The 14,791-nt window shown below is 37.8% G+C and overlaps 1 protein-coding gene across 1 annotated transcript in view; it reads right to left on the minus strand.

The window, feature by feature from the left end:
• taf3 (TAF3 RNA polymerase II, TATA box binding protein (TBP)-associated facto) overlaps window positions 1–9,689 on the minus strand; it is a 159,713-nt gene extending 150,024 nt beyond the window's left edge. Inside the window, exon 1 of the mRNA XM_039761315.1 lies at window positions 9,311–9,689. Coding sequence (XP_039617249.1) covers window positions 9,311–9,476 — 166 coding nt within the window. The 5' untranslated portion in view covers window positions 9,477–9,689. The remainder of the gene's footprint in view (window positions 1–9,310) is intronic.
• Window positions 9,690–14,791: the final 5,102 nt, after the last annotated feature.

The raw sequence follows: 14,791 nt of genomic DNA on the forward strand, positions 1-14,791 counted from the left end.
ACGATATGGTGCCGATTTATTCGAAGAAAGGTCAACAGACAGCCAGACACGAGGGTCACTTTTGGATTCATTAGAATCACTTCTGGGGTCACTGTCCATTTCAGTATCACAACCTAAAGGCAGATTCACTTCCTCATCAATGGTGATGAGAAGCTCCTCATCATCCTCACCAACAATGCTCATATAGTTAGCAAGAGCATGCAATACCTGGGCTGCTGACAAACGTTTCTTACGATCCTCCATTATTATGGAAGGGGTTACAGATCACACTTACAGTTGAGAAAAGAAGACGCACCAACACCTTTGCCCATGTGATGCTCAGATGTTATGCTTATGCAAGACCCGCCTATAACATAGCCGAGTAATGCTCAGGCCTTATGATGACAGAACTTTTATAGCCAGAGTAGTTGTAACGCTTATGCAAGACGCATCTGTACAGTTGCCTGAGTGACACTTTTAGCTCGGTTTCAGAGTAACGATTGGGTCTAGCTCTAAGGAGGTTAATGACTTCACACCTTTTTCATTTTGTTCTTTAACTAAAAAGGAAAATGCTTGCATGATTGCTTTTAAATATATATTTGAACAGCCAAAAAAACTATAAATGCACATATGTTTGCATTTAAGCAGTTTTAACAGCCAATATCAATTAATTAAATCAGTGTGTGAGAAAAAAAAGTTAAAATAGCCTTTGGTTAGAGTAATGGTGAAAACTATTTATTAAAATTAAACTGTGTTTCAGATAAGTACATTACAGAAGAAATTAATGATGACATCTTTTAAATATGAGAAGCACTATATTTTCTTTTATGCCATATACAAGGCGAGAGACAAAAATAACCGGACTGGGCTTGGGGCTTTCCTGGAAAACCGTCTGGAGGTCGGCCGAACATGAATCATAAAACTATACCCCCTCCTACAAGCCCTCTGAAACCACCGACTGGCTAGGTATATCCTGTGAACAGCCCAGTCAGTATTTGCACAACAATCGCTACATGAGTTGCCACTATAATGTCAAATGAAAAAAAATCAAATCCAATTTCTCCCAAAATTGAAAAAAATGGCAGCAGAAACTTATGAAATGATAAAAACAGTGTACGGTGATAACAGTTTGTCACTCACAAAAGTTTTTTAGTGGCACAAACGTTTCAAGGAAGGACAAGTAAATGTGAAAGACGTTCAACACCCAGGTCACCCACGCTCATCTTGGATGGATGAAAACATCAAAACGGTTAATCAGATTGTTCGAAATGATCTTACTGCTTTTCTGTAAAGCAGTTTTTGACTGACAAAAACATTCCTGCCCTTGATCACCAGTTCTATTTGCTCAATTTAGCTTCCTGTGATTTTTACTTAATCCTGAAAATCAAAAGTGACCTGAAGGGAACACATTTTTCTTCAGTGGATGAAGTGAAGACAGTAAAGGCAAGCCTGTTGTAGAGCCTTAAGTAAGAAGACTTCTAGCACTCTTTCAATCATTGGAAGATACATATGGAGTGGTGAAGAGATTGGGAGGGGGAGTACAGTATATAGAAGGTGACAATGTCTAGAATACTGTAATTCATCAATAAATATATATCTTTTTACCAATCCAATTATTTTTGTGTCTCACCTCGTATACTGTATTATGGATAAATATTTTCTTTTCATATATTAATCAAAAAGGAAAGTATTATAGGGGAACATTATTTAGTGTTTTTATGGTCACTTAACAATAAGCCTATAGATTTTCATTCTTTTAATAAAAATGAACAGGTAAAACATGTGGTCTATTTTTTAATTATAAAATTACCAAAGTTAACATTTAAAACAGAACACAAGTATTATATGCATCTGGTTATGCAGGAACTTAGTGCAAAAAGTTTTTTAATGGGATAAACGAAAAGAAAAAAATAAAATCAGCATTGGAATCAGTCAGTTCAGTAACATGAAATCGGTTCAGTATCAGCCCTAAAAACACTGATTATAGCATCCCTAATAACATCAGTGTTAAAGAAAGTGATTTGGTAAAGCTTAAAAAAAATCCAAGTCTGGCAAGCAGTAATGCATTTAGAATGAATTGCCATCCCAAAAAGAGGTTTTTAAAAATCCCACTGTTGGAAGTAGTGGGCACAAAATAATTAGATCTTTTAATGTTAAATGAAATAGATACATCCTTATGAAAATGATACAGATATATAAATGAAGTACTATTCTTTTGGTCCACACCAGCATATAATGTTCATATCTACCTAAACAAACTGGACTTTCAGGGAAATCACACCAGAGTTCGAAAAAAAAAGGAAATTGGAAATGACAGAGGGATTATGTTTTCAAACTACTGTACTGAACTCTGAAAGTCCAGTTTCAAATACTGGCATACACAGCCATACTTTTTCTTCTTCAGAGTGACAGGGTTATTAATGACTCCCAAAACCTCAGGAGATCGCAGATGTGTAAAGGGAGTTTCAACATGTCATTACTTCTCAGCTAAATGAAATACTCTTCCAGTTCCATTGCAACATCTTACCTGTGTAATGCACTGGTTCACAATCTGAGACAAATATATAGTAATCGTTAAGAAAATACTATTAAAGTTTATCAACATTTATTACATATAATTTCTAAAATAACCAGGTTAGTCCATATCATATCAACCAATGGCCCACATAGTTCAGACTCAAAAAATGTTTGTTTTCATTTATTATACATTGCCCCTTCTTTCTCAAAACACAAACCTTACTTTTCTTATGCAAATCTTTCATGTTTATTTTCCATCCTAAACACAGGCTGAATGTGCCATGTGTTAATAATGGTAATCATTTGAGTTTTCAATCAGTAAGTTATCTAAAATGTCAAACTTTTTTTTCATATCAAATGACAATGTCCTATCTAATGTTGCTGAAGAGAGAATGCAAATCTCCATAGTCAAAAGAGTAACTGGTACTTAAGAATACCATTGTTAAATTCCTAAAGAAGATGGTAAACTTAAAGTCAGCTGGGTGTCTTCTGAATCCAGTCAATTGACTGTCTGAATATTCACCACTGAAGCAGCAGTTCGGTTCCTGCCCTCTCACGATCACACTCGTGATGGATCAGATGCATCCCTCACTTTTGAGCAGTGCCCCATGTGAATCTATGTTGGGTGCATGTATGATGAAAAATGTTCGACTGGTGTGATTCATGTCAAAAGTGAAGTGGAATCAGAAACCCTGATATGTTTTGTGCATCCTGATTAACCTGCGCAGTCTTTCCATTGGCCACCTAGAGGCAATATTTGTTGGGTGCCATTACAGTGTGACATTGCACTGCTTAGTGCACCAGCAACAGTCGGTGGGAGGCAGTATCATCTTGATTACAAAGACAAAGATGCCTTACACTATGTACTTTGATGGAAACAGAAATGAAATTAGTCACATTCCTGCTGCTGCAATACCAAGATGTTAACATTTCATTATAACTAGTGTTGTATTTAATGGTAAATGAAGCAGCTGTTTTTTATGTGTTGTGCTTAATGTGTCGTTGGTGATGTATTTTATTCCATTGATCCTATACCCAACTCAGTGATGAAAAACTTGATGATATCATTACTGACAAATAGTGAATTTAATTCATGTTTAGAATGGAAAATAAAAATGTAAGATTCACATAAAAAGTAAGACCTTTTTTTCAGAAAGAAGACACCACGTAAAAAATAATTTGAAAAACGTCTGGACATTCCCACAGTTCACTGATTTTTTCACATTTGAGAGGTCTGCTGGTCAAATCCTGATGCTGTTTCTTGTTTGTTTATAACCTTTTGAAAAGGGGTGTGTAGGTACCTAAGCATGCAACAAATTTCAGCAGGCTGTATCTGTTGGAAAGTCTAAACATTGCAAAGCCACAGATGCAAAAATATTTTTTTTTCCATTTTTGCAGGTCTGCTCTTATCAAGTGGTGTCATCGGGACCAAACATTTTGATTTTGTTACGTACTATACCTATAAAGTTACCAGTATGCAAATCTGAGCCTGCTAGGTGGTTTAGTTCTTAAGATATGATCTTGTGAAATTGATGAAAAAATAAGGCATCTCAAATTTGACACCTCTCTCCCCTCACAAAATGGGCTGCTTTCTTAGAAAGCATTGATCTTACATCAAAATAATTTCACAGGGTGTCTCCTTGATAACATGGGTACATCCAATATTTTTTCAGACTTTTTGCTTTGTGCCCTCCCCAACCATGACCTATCATCTATGGGGGAGGAACGAAAGCTTTAGATTCATCAACTATTTCAATCTCATTTTAGCATCCCCTGATACCGAAAACATTGATAGCTCAGTGATGGATGTTTGTCTGTCTGTCTGTCTGTGTGTGTGTGTGTATGTGTGTCTGTGTGTCACACTTTCTTGAGGACAGTCATGAGCTAAAACAATTTGTTGGAAAAATACCAAACTCGAAACTTCAGCCTATTATTAGATGACGATGTTCTGATTAGATTTTGAGCCAAACTGTGCAAGAGAAGAAGGCACTCTAGATGAAATCTCAAATGCCATAATTCTGCAATTAATTATGAATTCTTCTTGTCAATTGCAGTAGTAATGAACTATTTTATGATCAGAAATATCAGCATCAGGGTGGTAAATATTTACTGAAATGTTATAGAACAGTTTGGGTAACTTAGTTCCTAGGGGGCAAAGCCTACTGATGCTCATTTCTGAATTTTTTGATACCTAGGTGTGTGGGATTTCTGGAAAATCAGTTGATTTGACATGGAATGAGCCAACAGTATTTACATTGACAAAAGTAAAATCCAACTATTGTGGAAAGGCTCTTTTCCTGCCCCTGGCATCAATAAGCTTGTCCTGTCAGGAATCCCAACTGGACATAATGGCTGTGTTCATTATGCAGCAGTAAAGTTAGGTTAAGCTCTATTTTTTAAAAAAAAATTAAGCAAGTCACACATTTTACTGACCTGAAATAGTACTCTCAGTAATCAACGTAATTCCATGTGAAAGAGCAACTAATCATATTTAGATCCCACTGTCTGGAATAATGAGCATAAAGGTGTATATTCCAAGGTATTGCTTTTTAAAATCAATTGTCCACATTGCTTGCAACAGAACTAACTCCAGGTGCTCTTGCATGGTGACCACTTGTTGTAACTGTATTAAAAAATGTCTAATTAAAAATGTTACGGATGGTAACATCACTACAAGAGTGGCCCACTGAATCATCAAGCTAATTAAATGTACTAGCTCAGTTAGAGGATGCAACCTGGACCACCTTTAAGGTCATAGCAAAGGAAGGGATTAAAACAAAACTTAGTGCTATTATGAACAATGCTGCACATCCTCTCTCTGAATGAATGCTTTCAGCCAATGAATTATTCATCAGAAGTGTGTTTGTTTAGAAAACAAAGGGTAACAAAAAAGAAAATCATTATTTAGGAATGTACAGTATGTGGTTTTATAAAACACCTAGCCTGCAAGGTAAACATGGGTAAGCATTATTTGTTTATAATTACTTCTGGTATCTGTAATTGGACAACTGAAATTCAATAACATGCATGGCAGCATTTTCCCCAATTATACATATGTCTTCTGTAGTAGGCAAAAACTGGAGTCTTGAATTGAAAAAGCTTAGAAATAGCAATTATGAAACAGGAAAAAATCAGATGACATATTAGATTATTTGATAGTGTTTATGTTTTCATGAATAATATCATTATGCTTTCTTTCAAAAACAATCCAGCGATTATTCTTTTAATGTTGGATGGTATCTTTCCAAATTTCACAATTTAGGCAGTAAAGCTTCAAGTCATCGATTGCCACAATTTCCAAATTATTGCACGCTGGGTCATAAGCCAAACTAAATAGAATTCTCTCATTTGAAATACTTTTGTTTAATTGATCTACAGTGTATGATCTTGAATATTCCCTTATGTTCAATTTTGGTATAATAATAAAAATGTTAATTTTATTAAGATACTGATGCTCTGATGTTATAAAACAAAAAACGAGAAACCACAAATATTAAAGTTCAATTATTAATTAAAATATGAGTGAGTTATAAAGTGACATTAACATTATATTTCAAACACTGATTTCAGATTTGTACTGTTTATTTCTTAATTAATAAAACATATTATTTGTTCCCTTTAAATCTTACTCACAACCATGTAATGCAGGGCTAGCAGTACCCACTATAACTGTAGTTTGGAAATAAAGTACTATTCTACTGCAGCACTATATAAATTCAAGCTTCTTTAGCGTCAAAAGAACCATGTAACATTTCATTTAATATTAAGCAATCTGTGCAGTTAACATAATATTGATGTTCTTCCGAAAACAGTTCAAAACAGCGCCTTAAAAACATTGGCACCAACTACAGAATTTCAAAAAAGTGAACTATCAATTTTTCACTTTTAGGTGAAAGTGGACTTTTTATGATACATGAATATTTAAACGGCAGCTGTGGCTAAAACACTTGTGTGGGATAGTGTGCAATAAAGTACAAGACAGGGAGTTGAGTGTGACTTTCAAAATTCTTACAACTCTGTTACAGCTATAATCCTACAGAAAAACATCTAACAGATTTCGTTTTGGTAAGTCAACAAATGACATAGCAGGTCAGGTCTGGACACGAAGCATTTTAAGTTACCATACACAAGAGATGTTAGATCACATTGTTGAAACTAGTGCACTGCCCGATGCTGTCGTCTGCTGGGGAACTAACACCGGCTTATGGGGTACCAAACAGAATCAACTGATGGGGAAAATCAAATAAATTACAAGAGTGACCACAGACTCACTGAATGCAGTGATGGGATGAAGGCCAATGGCAAATTCAGAGACACCATGGTAAATACTCTACATCTTTGCCAATGTCATCTTTTGTCAGTGGCTTATTTCACTTTGTGATAAAAGTTGACTGTGAGGCTCTTACTGCATGCAGATGACAGACTATATAATGCCTCCATAGGGACAATATTTATTTTATTATATTATTATTATTTTACTGTATGAATAGGACACACAAACATAATAGTTTACATTTTATATTGTTCTGCACTATGTTTATTGTTCTATATTGCTGCTGAACCAGGTAAATTTCCCTCAGGTATCAGTAAAGTCATATCTATTTAAGTACTAATATTAGAAAAAGCTGCTAAAATAATGGGTATATAATGGCTGTTATCAAGCATTTCAAGCATAATTTGAGTTCTAGAAACTTTACCATATAAATCAGCTTTTTATGTGGTAACAATTTAGCAGGGCATGATCTGCAAGAATAAGGCAAAGGGTTTGTGCCTGAGCAGAAAAGTATCTTGCTCACCCCATGAGTACAAGCTCTGCATCACTGTGTTTCTACATAGCTTTTTTTGCCACTACATCAACAAAATGGTATGGTTTCTTATGTAACATATCAAAGAAATGCTGCAAATAATTTGCTTGCTATGTTAGTCCATTCTACAATATTATATGCCACAGACTGACAAAGTAGATACTTGCTAATTCTTGCCACTATTGTTTTAATTTGAGATTTGGCATCACTGGATAATAGCAAATGGTACTCTTCACCAAAAGAAGACTACAAAAGTATAGTTACTTCTCACAGTAACTCATACATCTAAGGAAAATAATACCATAGATAATGCTTTTCAACCTGGTCAGCATCCATGTGGAATATGCATCTATCTTCATGTATGGATTTTGCTCTGGGTACTACAGATTCCTTCCATGTTAAAATGCTGGACATTTTATATTAACACTACCTACAAATTGGCCTTGTGAGGGTGTATGAATAAATGCACTCTGCAAATAAGTAACATCTCTTCCAGCATTTATTCCTCCCTTCCTTGTGCACAAGGCTGCTGAAATACATTCAGGCATCCTGCAGCCCAAAAATGTGATTATGTACATTTATCATAAGACAATTAACTTATTAATATTTTCAATAATATTAACCATAATAATTTTACTCCTGGGTCCAATTTAAACATGAAGGATATGTGTGACTCCACATGTGTAAAATTTTATGTACGGTTTAACTACAGCTTGACTACACTGAAGTAATACAAAGCCCAGCTAGCAAACTGCTCATTCTAGATTGCAACTGCAAGGACATTAATACCTTTGAAAACAATAATTTTGAAGAGTTGTTTGCCAATGACAGGCACAACATAAAACAGCTACTGATGGATAGAGCATTTTTCAGTTAAAGCAAACAATATGAAATAAACTCTAAGTCACTGTAACATTGTTACAATGACAATAAAGATTTTGATTTGAAAACTCTCAATGATTTGAAAGTTATATTAAAAGCTCAAGTTCAGAAGAAATCACATCTGTGGTACCTTATCTGGCAAACACACAGGACCTAGGTTAACTTTAAGTACCACTCATTAAAGTGATTATTCTCCACAGACTTAATTTGTTTTGCAAAGATGGGTTTTTCAAATGTAGAGTAACTTATTTCTAGCCCAAATCTTTAACTGGTGGACAACATGCACTATGGTATCAGAAGAAACCTGTTAAGATTTTTTAAAAAGAATATAACCTGTGCAAAGGTATAAATAAATGCTTTGATTCAACCCAAATCATTGTTTTCCTCAACACAATAATCTCTTATATGTTCTAATAAGTGATGAGATGGTGTGATAAATGACCTTTCACTCTGTAAAAATTACAATATAGTGTTCTGGAGCATAGTAATGACATAAATAATATTGTTCTCTGCACCTGAACTATTAAATATTTTAAGATGTTTTGAAGTGGCATAACGTGCGAAACTTTATGAAATTGACCGTACAGTTGACAATTTATATAAGTGTTCTAGAAGACAAATATTTACAAAATATATGGGGAACTGAAGTGTTTGTTAGAAATACAACACTTACACTGATATTTACTGTGATGCTGATTCAATAAAATGTTACACGTGGGTACTGTTGACAGTTATAGATCTGAAGATTGCACAGAAAACAAAACTGCTTGAAATACAAGAAATAATCGTCACTATCAGCAAATGCCTAAATTATGTTTCACGAAGTGAGTGGGAAATACATCTTTCACACACTAGACATGCAATTACAAAAGAACTGCCGGAAGAAAGGAGAACAGATTCGACCTGGCCATGTGTCTACTTTGTCCTGGTATGAAACTTAGCCAAAGGACTCTCATTTCATGATCCGATTTCTTCTGACAGCTTAACATAAAAAGTATTTATAAAAGTAAACAGCAGCCTAGGCCCAATTTACAAAGTCCTAGTGAAAACAGCATCCTCCCGCCACTATGTAAAGCTTTCATTGCTTTGCACAGGCGACCAACAAGCAGACAGCTTTAGGTACTTACAAAGCTCCGAGTAGCGATGGCAACCCCTGGCCAGCTGCTGAATGTACCTATGAAGGACATCGGTCAGCAGATCGCAGGCGGTCAGCTGCACGGAGTCCCAGCCGAGTGCCTGGCATATCTGCGCCACCGACACCCGCAGCAGCGACCTGGTGTAGCTCTCACACATCCCGCTCACTCAGTCAGAGGAGGGAGGGAGGCTTTAACCAGTCAGTTCCGGGTTCAGATGGCTTCCTTCTGCTTCATTGTGCACATAATCCACATGGATTCTGGAGAAAATGCGGGTCTTGAGGTTACATTTGACATTTACAAGAAACTGCAGGTTGGCGCAAATGCTAAAGCCGCCATCTTGATTTTTTCTTTTTTTCCCTCCCCCCAGAAAGGAGGCAGAACCAAACATTTTCCGAGATAATCGAGCACAACTTTGCGCAGGCGCAGGAAACGAGAGTGCAGCTATCAACTACAAAGTCTCAAGAAAACTCTTGTCGCGTAAATTTGATAACTAGATGTGAGTATGTTTCTGAACATAACGGGGACTTCAAATATTTGGCCAAATGTAATTTTAGGTTTTAAACAGCTACATCTTTCAAAAATTATGAACGAGAACTTGCTAATGAGCTGCAGTTGTTTTGAATTGCGACCTGCGGCTCAGATTGCAGCACACATCTTTTTAAATTGGCATAACGTTGTCACGAAGTGGTTCGCACTGCGCGCATTTTCTACTCTTCAACAAAGATGCGGTTTTTTGTTCGTTTTATTGTTTGTGCCATTGAGTAAGTGATTGCAAGGTAGACTAATATACAGCATTTTATAGTATGTTGATAAATATGGGAATGGCGTTAAACTGCATCTGCCCTGCCAGTGGTCCTCAAACTTCCAGGGAAAAACTTGGGGGTCGGTAGCAGAATTGGTAAAATAAAACTTCACGCAGCTTTGAAACGGCAGACTCTGTAGGAAGGCTGCTCGCATTATGAAGGGGATAGGGGAAAGCCCCTGGGAACCTTGTCCCTGGAAGAGTCAAAACCGCTGGAGACCCAATGGGTTCAGGCTTCCTGGGATTTGCAACTGTTGTGCTGAGACGTTGCCTGCTGTACGGCAGCACTTGGGTTCCAGTTTGAGGAGGCCCATTCGGGTAGGCACGTGGAATGTCTTCTCTCTCTGGCATGATGATCATCTTCCTCTGCTATCAGAGAAGCTTCATAAAATCCGCAATTCAGTGGTGGCACTCTCAGAGGTGCGCAGACATGGGACTGGCCAGATCTCTGTAGGTGGGTACAGCTTTTATTGGTCTGGTTGCTCTTATGGCTGACATGCTTGGGGAGTAGCTGTTGCTGTGGCAGATCAACGCCTTCTAATGGTGTCTGATGTCACTTCTGTCAACAAGTGTATTATGGGACTCAGATTAAGGTACCTTGTCTGTTGTCTCAGTATATGCTCCGACCATGGTGAGTAGTGTCTTGTTGAGAGAGACATTTTATTCGCACCTTTGCTTGGTGGTTGATGGGTGTTCACGAGGTGATATCCTGTGGTCATGGGTGATAACAGTGTAAACACTGGCACTGACAGGGCTGGCTTTGAGGATTGTGTCAGTCCTCATGGGTCTGGTGACTGGGGTGAAAGTGGCTCCATGTTCCTTGATTTTGCCAAAGGTCAGGGGGCTGCGGATTGCTGGATCCTGGTTCCAGCACCCTGAGCCGCATTGTTGGACTTAGTATTCCAATACTGGTGGTTCAATGAAGGAAATTGATCATATCCTCATGGGCAGATGCTAATGGCTCTTACAAAATGGCAGGGTCTACAGAAGTGCCCAGTTTGTGAATTCTGACCACATACTTGTTATTGTTAATCTGAAGGTCCAGCTTAGGTCCAGTATGTTACCACCTACTAGGAGAATGAGGCTGAACCTGGCTAGACTCCAAGGTCAGGCTGTTTGTAATGAGTTTGATAAACCTCTGCGTTTTTTCCAGTTGTTTTGGGGGATTGTCAGGGGTGTTTTCTTGCTCTTACTCTGTTAAATGCTTATCTGGACTGGGTGTTGGGCCAGAGTCATGGGGTCCAGTGGCTGTGGAATATCTGTTGGTGAAGAAAGATTCACTGATCTTGACTTTGCCAACGATGCTGTGATTTTTGCAGAATCAATGAAGGCTGTGATCGGGGCTTTTGAGAGACTGAGCAAGGAGTCTGAATGTCTTGACTTATGAGCATCCTGGATAAAAACCATAATCCAGGCCTTTAATGACATCTAGGGCACAGCAATCAGCAGTGTGTCTACAAAACATGGATACTATCTAGTGACCTAAGTCGAGGACGGGACTCCTTTGGTACTGTATCTCTTCACAGAATCCTTGGCTACTACTGGTTTGACTTTGTGTTGAACTAGTGGTTGCTCATGGAGTCCCAAACGGGTCCCATTACCTGCATCATGAGGGAGCATCACTTACAGCACTTACGGCCATGTGGCATGATTCCCAGAGGGTGATCCAGCTCACAGGATCCACATTGTTGAGGAACTGAGCAATTTGACCAGGCCAAGGGGACACCCACGTAACACCTGGCTGCAGCAAATAAATGGTCATTTCTGGGGTGGGAGTGGACCAAGTGTTTGCCTAAGGGGTTGCCAACCAGGATCCTGAAATGTTTCATGCTGTGGTGTGTGTGGCAGCGCATTGTACCAGTGCATGCTCCCCAACCTGACGTGACCTTGCTAAATATCATGAGGCTTTAAAGGTAATATAGATAATGTAAGTAGCTATAAAACACCTTCTGACTTGGTATTCATTTGAGTTTAGTTTGGGATGGGGAGTTGGGGAATTACGAGGAAGTGCTGAAAAGTTCTAAGCCCGACCAGCTTCCTAAACTCTGAGCATTATTTTGCAGATATAGCTAAAAAGAGTGTTATTTTGTAAAATGCAAATTTGTAGAATCATAATGCAGTCTTTTGACATTATTCCAAATCATTGGGCGAATCATGCTGACAAAAACTGTGGAATGTTCAAGTTTTGGAATGCAAACATTCAGTGATAAGTGTCCATAAAACTTAGCTGTGAAGAAGTGGAGTGCAAACCTTCGAGATCAATGCAGCAATGTCTGTGAGGCCTCAAAAGTTGTCAACTCCTGAAATTGTTGACCATGTCCATAACCTGATTTTTGGAAGATCAGCAAATATCAGCTAAAACAATTGCTGAGACACTACAGATATCCAGGGAATGCGTTGAGTTTATAATCTGTGAGCATCTGAGTATGCAGAAGCTGTCAGGCAAGGGGGTACCCAAATGTTTGAATGCCGACAATAAAAACAACATTGATTAGACATTTCCAACTTGATTCTGCAGCACTTTCAGCAAGCTGGTGTCAACTTTTTGGAATGACCAGTTACTGTTAATGCAACATGGTTACACCACTATAATCCTGTGACAAAACAACAGTCTATGCAATGTCTGTACTCCAGTTCTCCAAGGCCAAAGAAATTCAAGACTTAAACGTCAATAGGAAAGGTCATTGCTACAGTGTTTTGGGGTCAGAAAGGTGTTGTAATGACTATCTTCCAAGGAGCCGAACAATTAATCCAGAATACTACTATAAGTTGCAGTGCCAATACTAGAAGGCATTGAAAGAAAAAAGGAGAGAGAAGTTGCGGAAAGTAGTTCTGTTATTGTAAGAAAAGGCACCTACTTTACAAGGCTGGCAAGACGATGGATGTTTTGACGATGGGGTTTGAGTGCATACACCCTACTTGCCAGATCTTGCTCCATCTGACTATGTCCTGTTTCCAAACCTTAAAAAGAGTTTGAAAGGATGGCAGTTTTCGAGTGATTCAAAGTTGATTGCAGCAGCAGAGCAGTATTTCTGTGACCAGACATTAGAATTTTTTGGAAGGGTTACAGAAACTTCAGACACGAGTACCAAGTGTGTTGAACTTTGGCGTGAATATGTAGAATAACTTTTTTAAGTTTCATGGCTCCACATCATTCTTTTCTTGGTCGGGCTTAGAACTTTTCAGTATCCCCTCATAAAATGGAAATAGGTAAGTACCAGGAATGGGTTGTTATAGTGAGGAACATTTTAAAAATTAAGTAATTGTATTGCCCTTTGTTTAGTTTAGGTATACTGGTGGCTAGAAGAGCATGCAATGCAAGATTTGTATTGTACAGTGTAATTGTTTACTTGTGTATAAGACAATTCTCGTTTCAATCAGTAATGGGACTGCAGCTGTTTTTAATATATATATAAACAATCGATGTGTATGAATAAGAATTTAAATAATATGCCTGTTAACATAGCAGATGATCTAACATCAGGTGGTTATTTGTAGAGAGATCTGAACAGAATACAGGCGTGGGTGGATTTATGTTGGATGAAGTTTAATGCAATTAAACGTAAAGTATAATGCATGGTAAATAAAAAGGTTAAATTTGAGAGGCAGGTTTGAAACTTGAAAATGCAGTTGATGACAAGAATCTAGGAGTTGTAGTGGACTTGTCACTATCTTTATCCAGACCGTCTATTAGGAAGGCTAATACTACAACTAGTACTCATAGTACTAATGTCATTTGTGTGGAGCACAGTTAAATTCTTACTTGCATGCCCTAACCAATATGCAACACATTGCCACTCTCTTGTGCAATGATCAAGGAGTATGTAGCAACCTTATCTCAAAATTTCTTTCTTCCTTCAGAACACAGTAAAGATCACTATCTACCAACAGTGGCCACATTAAGTTTCTTTTTTATCAACATTAGACAACAAAATCAGCAAGCAAAAACACAAATAACAGAAATAATAATATTCAAATATAATATTGTTAGATATACACCACTTTAATGCATAGCCCTAATAGTTTGCTAGGTTATATAGCACAATGTGTAGAGTACAAGTCAAGAGAATTCTAACTTAAGTTATGCAACACACTACAGTCATGGTCAAAAGATTTGAGAATGACAAAAATATTAATTTTTACAAAGTTTGCTGCCTCAGTTTTTATGATGGCAATTTGCATATACTCCAGCTTGCTCAGGGATGGCAGCAGGCAGGAGTGAGTGCATCTGCATGCACATTGAGGGGAAAACATTTGGAGGATGGCCTGGAGTCAAGAAGGGCGGCAAAGAAGCCACTTCTTTCCAAGATAAACATCACAGACAGACTGATATTCCACAAAAGGTACAGTTATTGGACCGCTGAGGACTGGGGTAAACTCATTTTTTCTGATGAATCCCCTTTCCGATTGTTTGGGGCATCTGGAAAAAAGATTGTCCGGAGAAGAAAATGTGAGCATTACTATCAGTCCTGTGTCATGCCAACAGTAAAGCGTCCTGAGACCATTCATGTGTGGGGCTGCTTCTCAGCCAAGGGAGTGGGCTCACTCACAATTTTGCCTAAGAACACAGTTATGAATAAAGAATGGTACCATTTGAGAGCAACTTCTTGCAACCATCCAAGAACAGTTTGGTGATGAACAATGCCTTTTCCAGCATGAAGGAGCACTGT

This window comes from Polypterus senegalus, chromosome 8 (assembly GCF_016835505.1).
Source record: "Polypterus senegalus isolate Bchr_013 chromosome 8, ASM1683550v1, whole genome shotgun sequence".
Lineage (NCBI taxonomy): Eukaryota > Metazoa > Chordata > Cladistia > Polypteriformes > Polypteridae > Polypterus > Polypterus senegalus.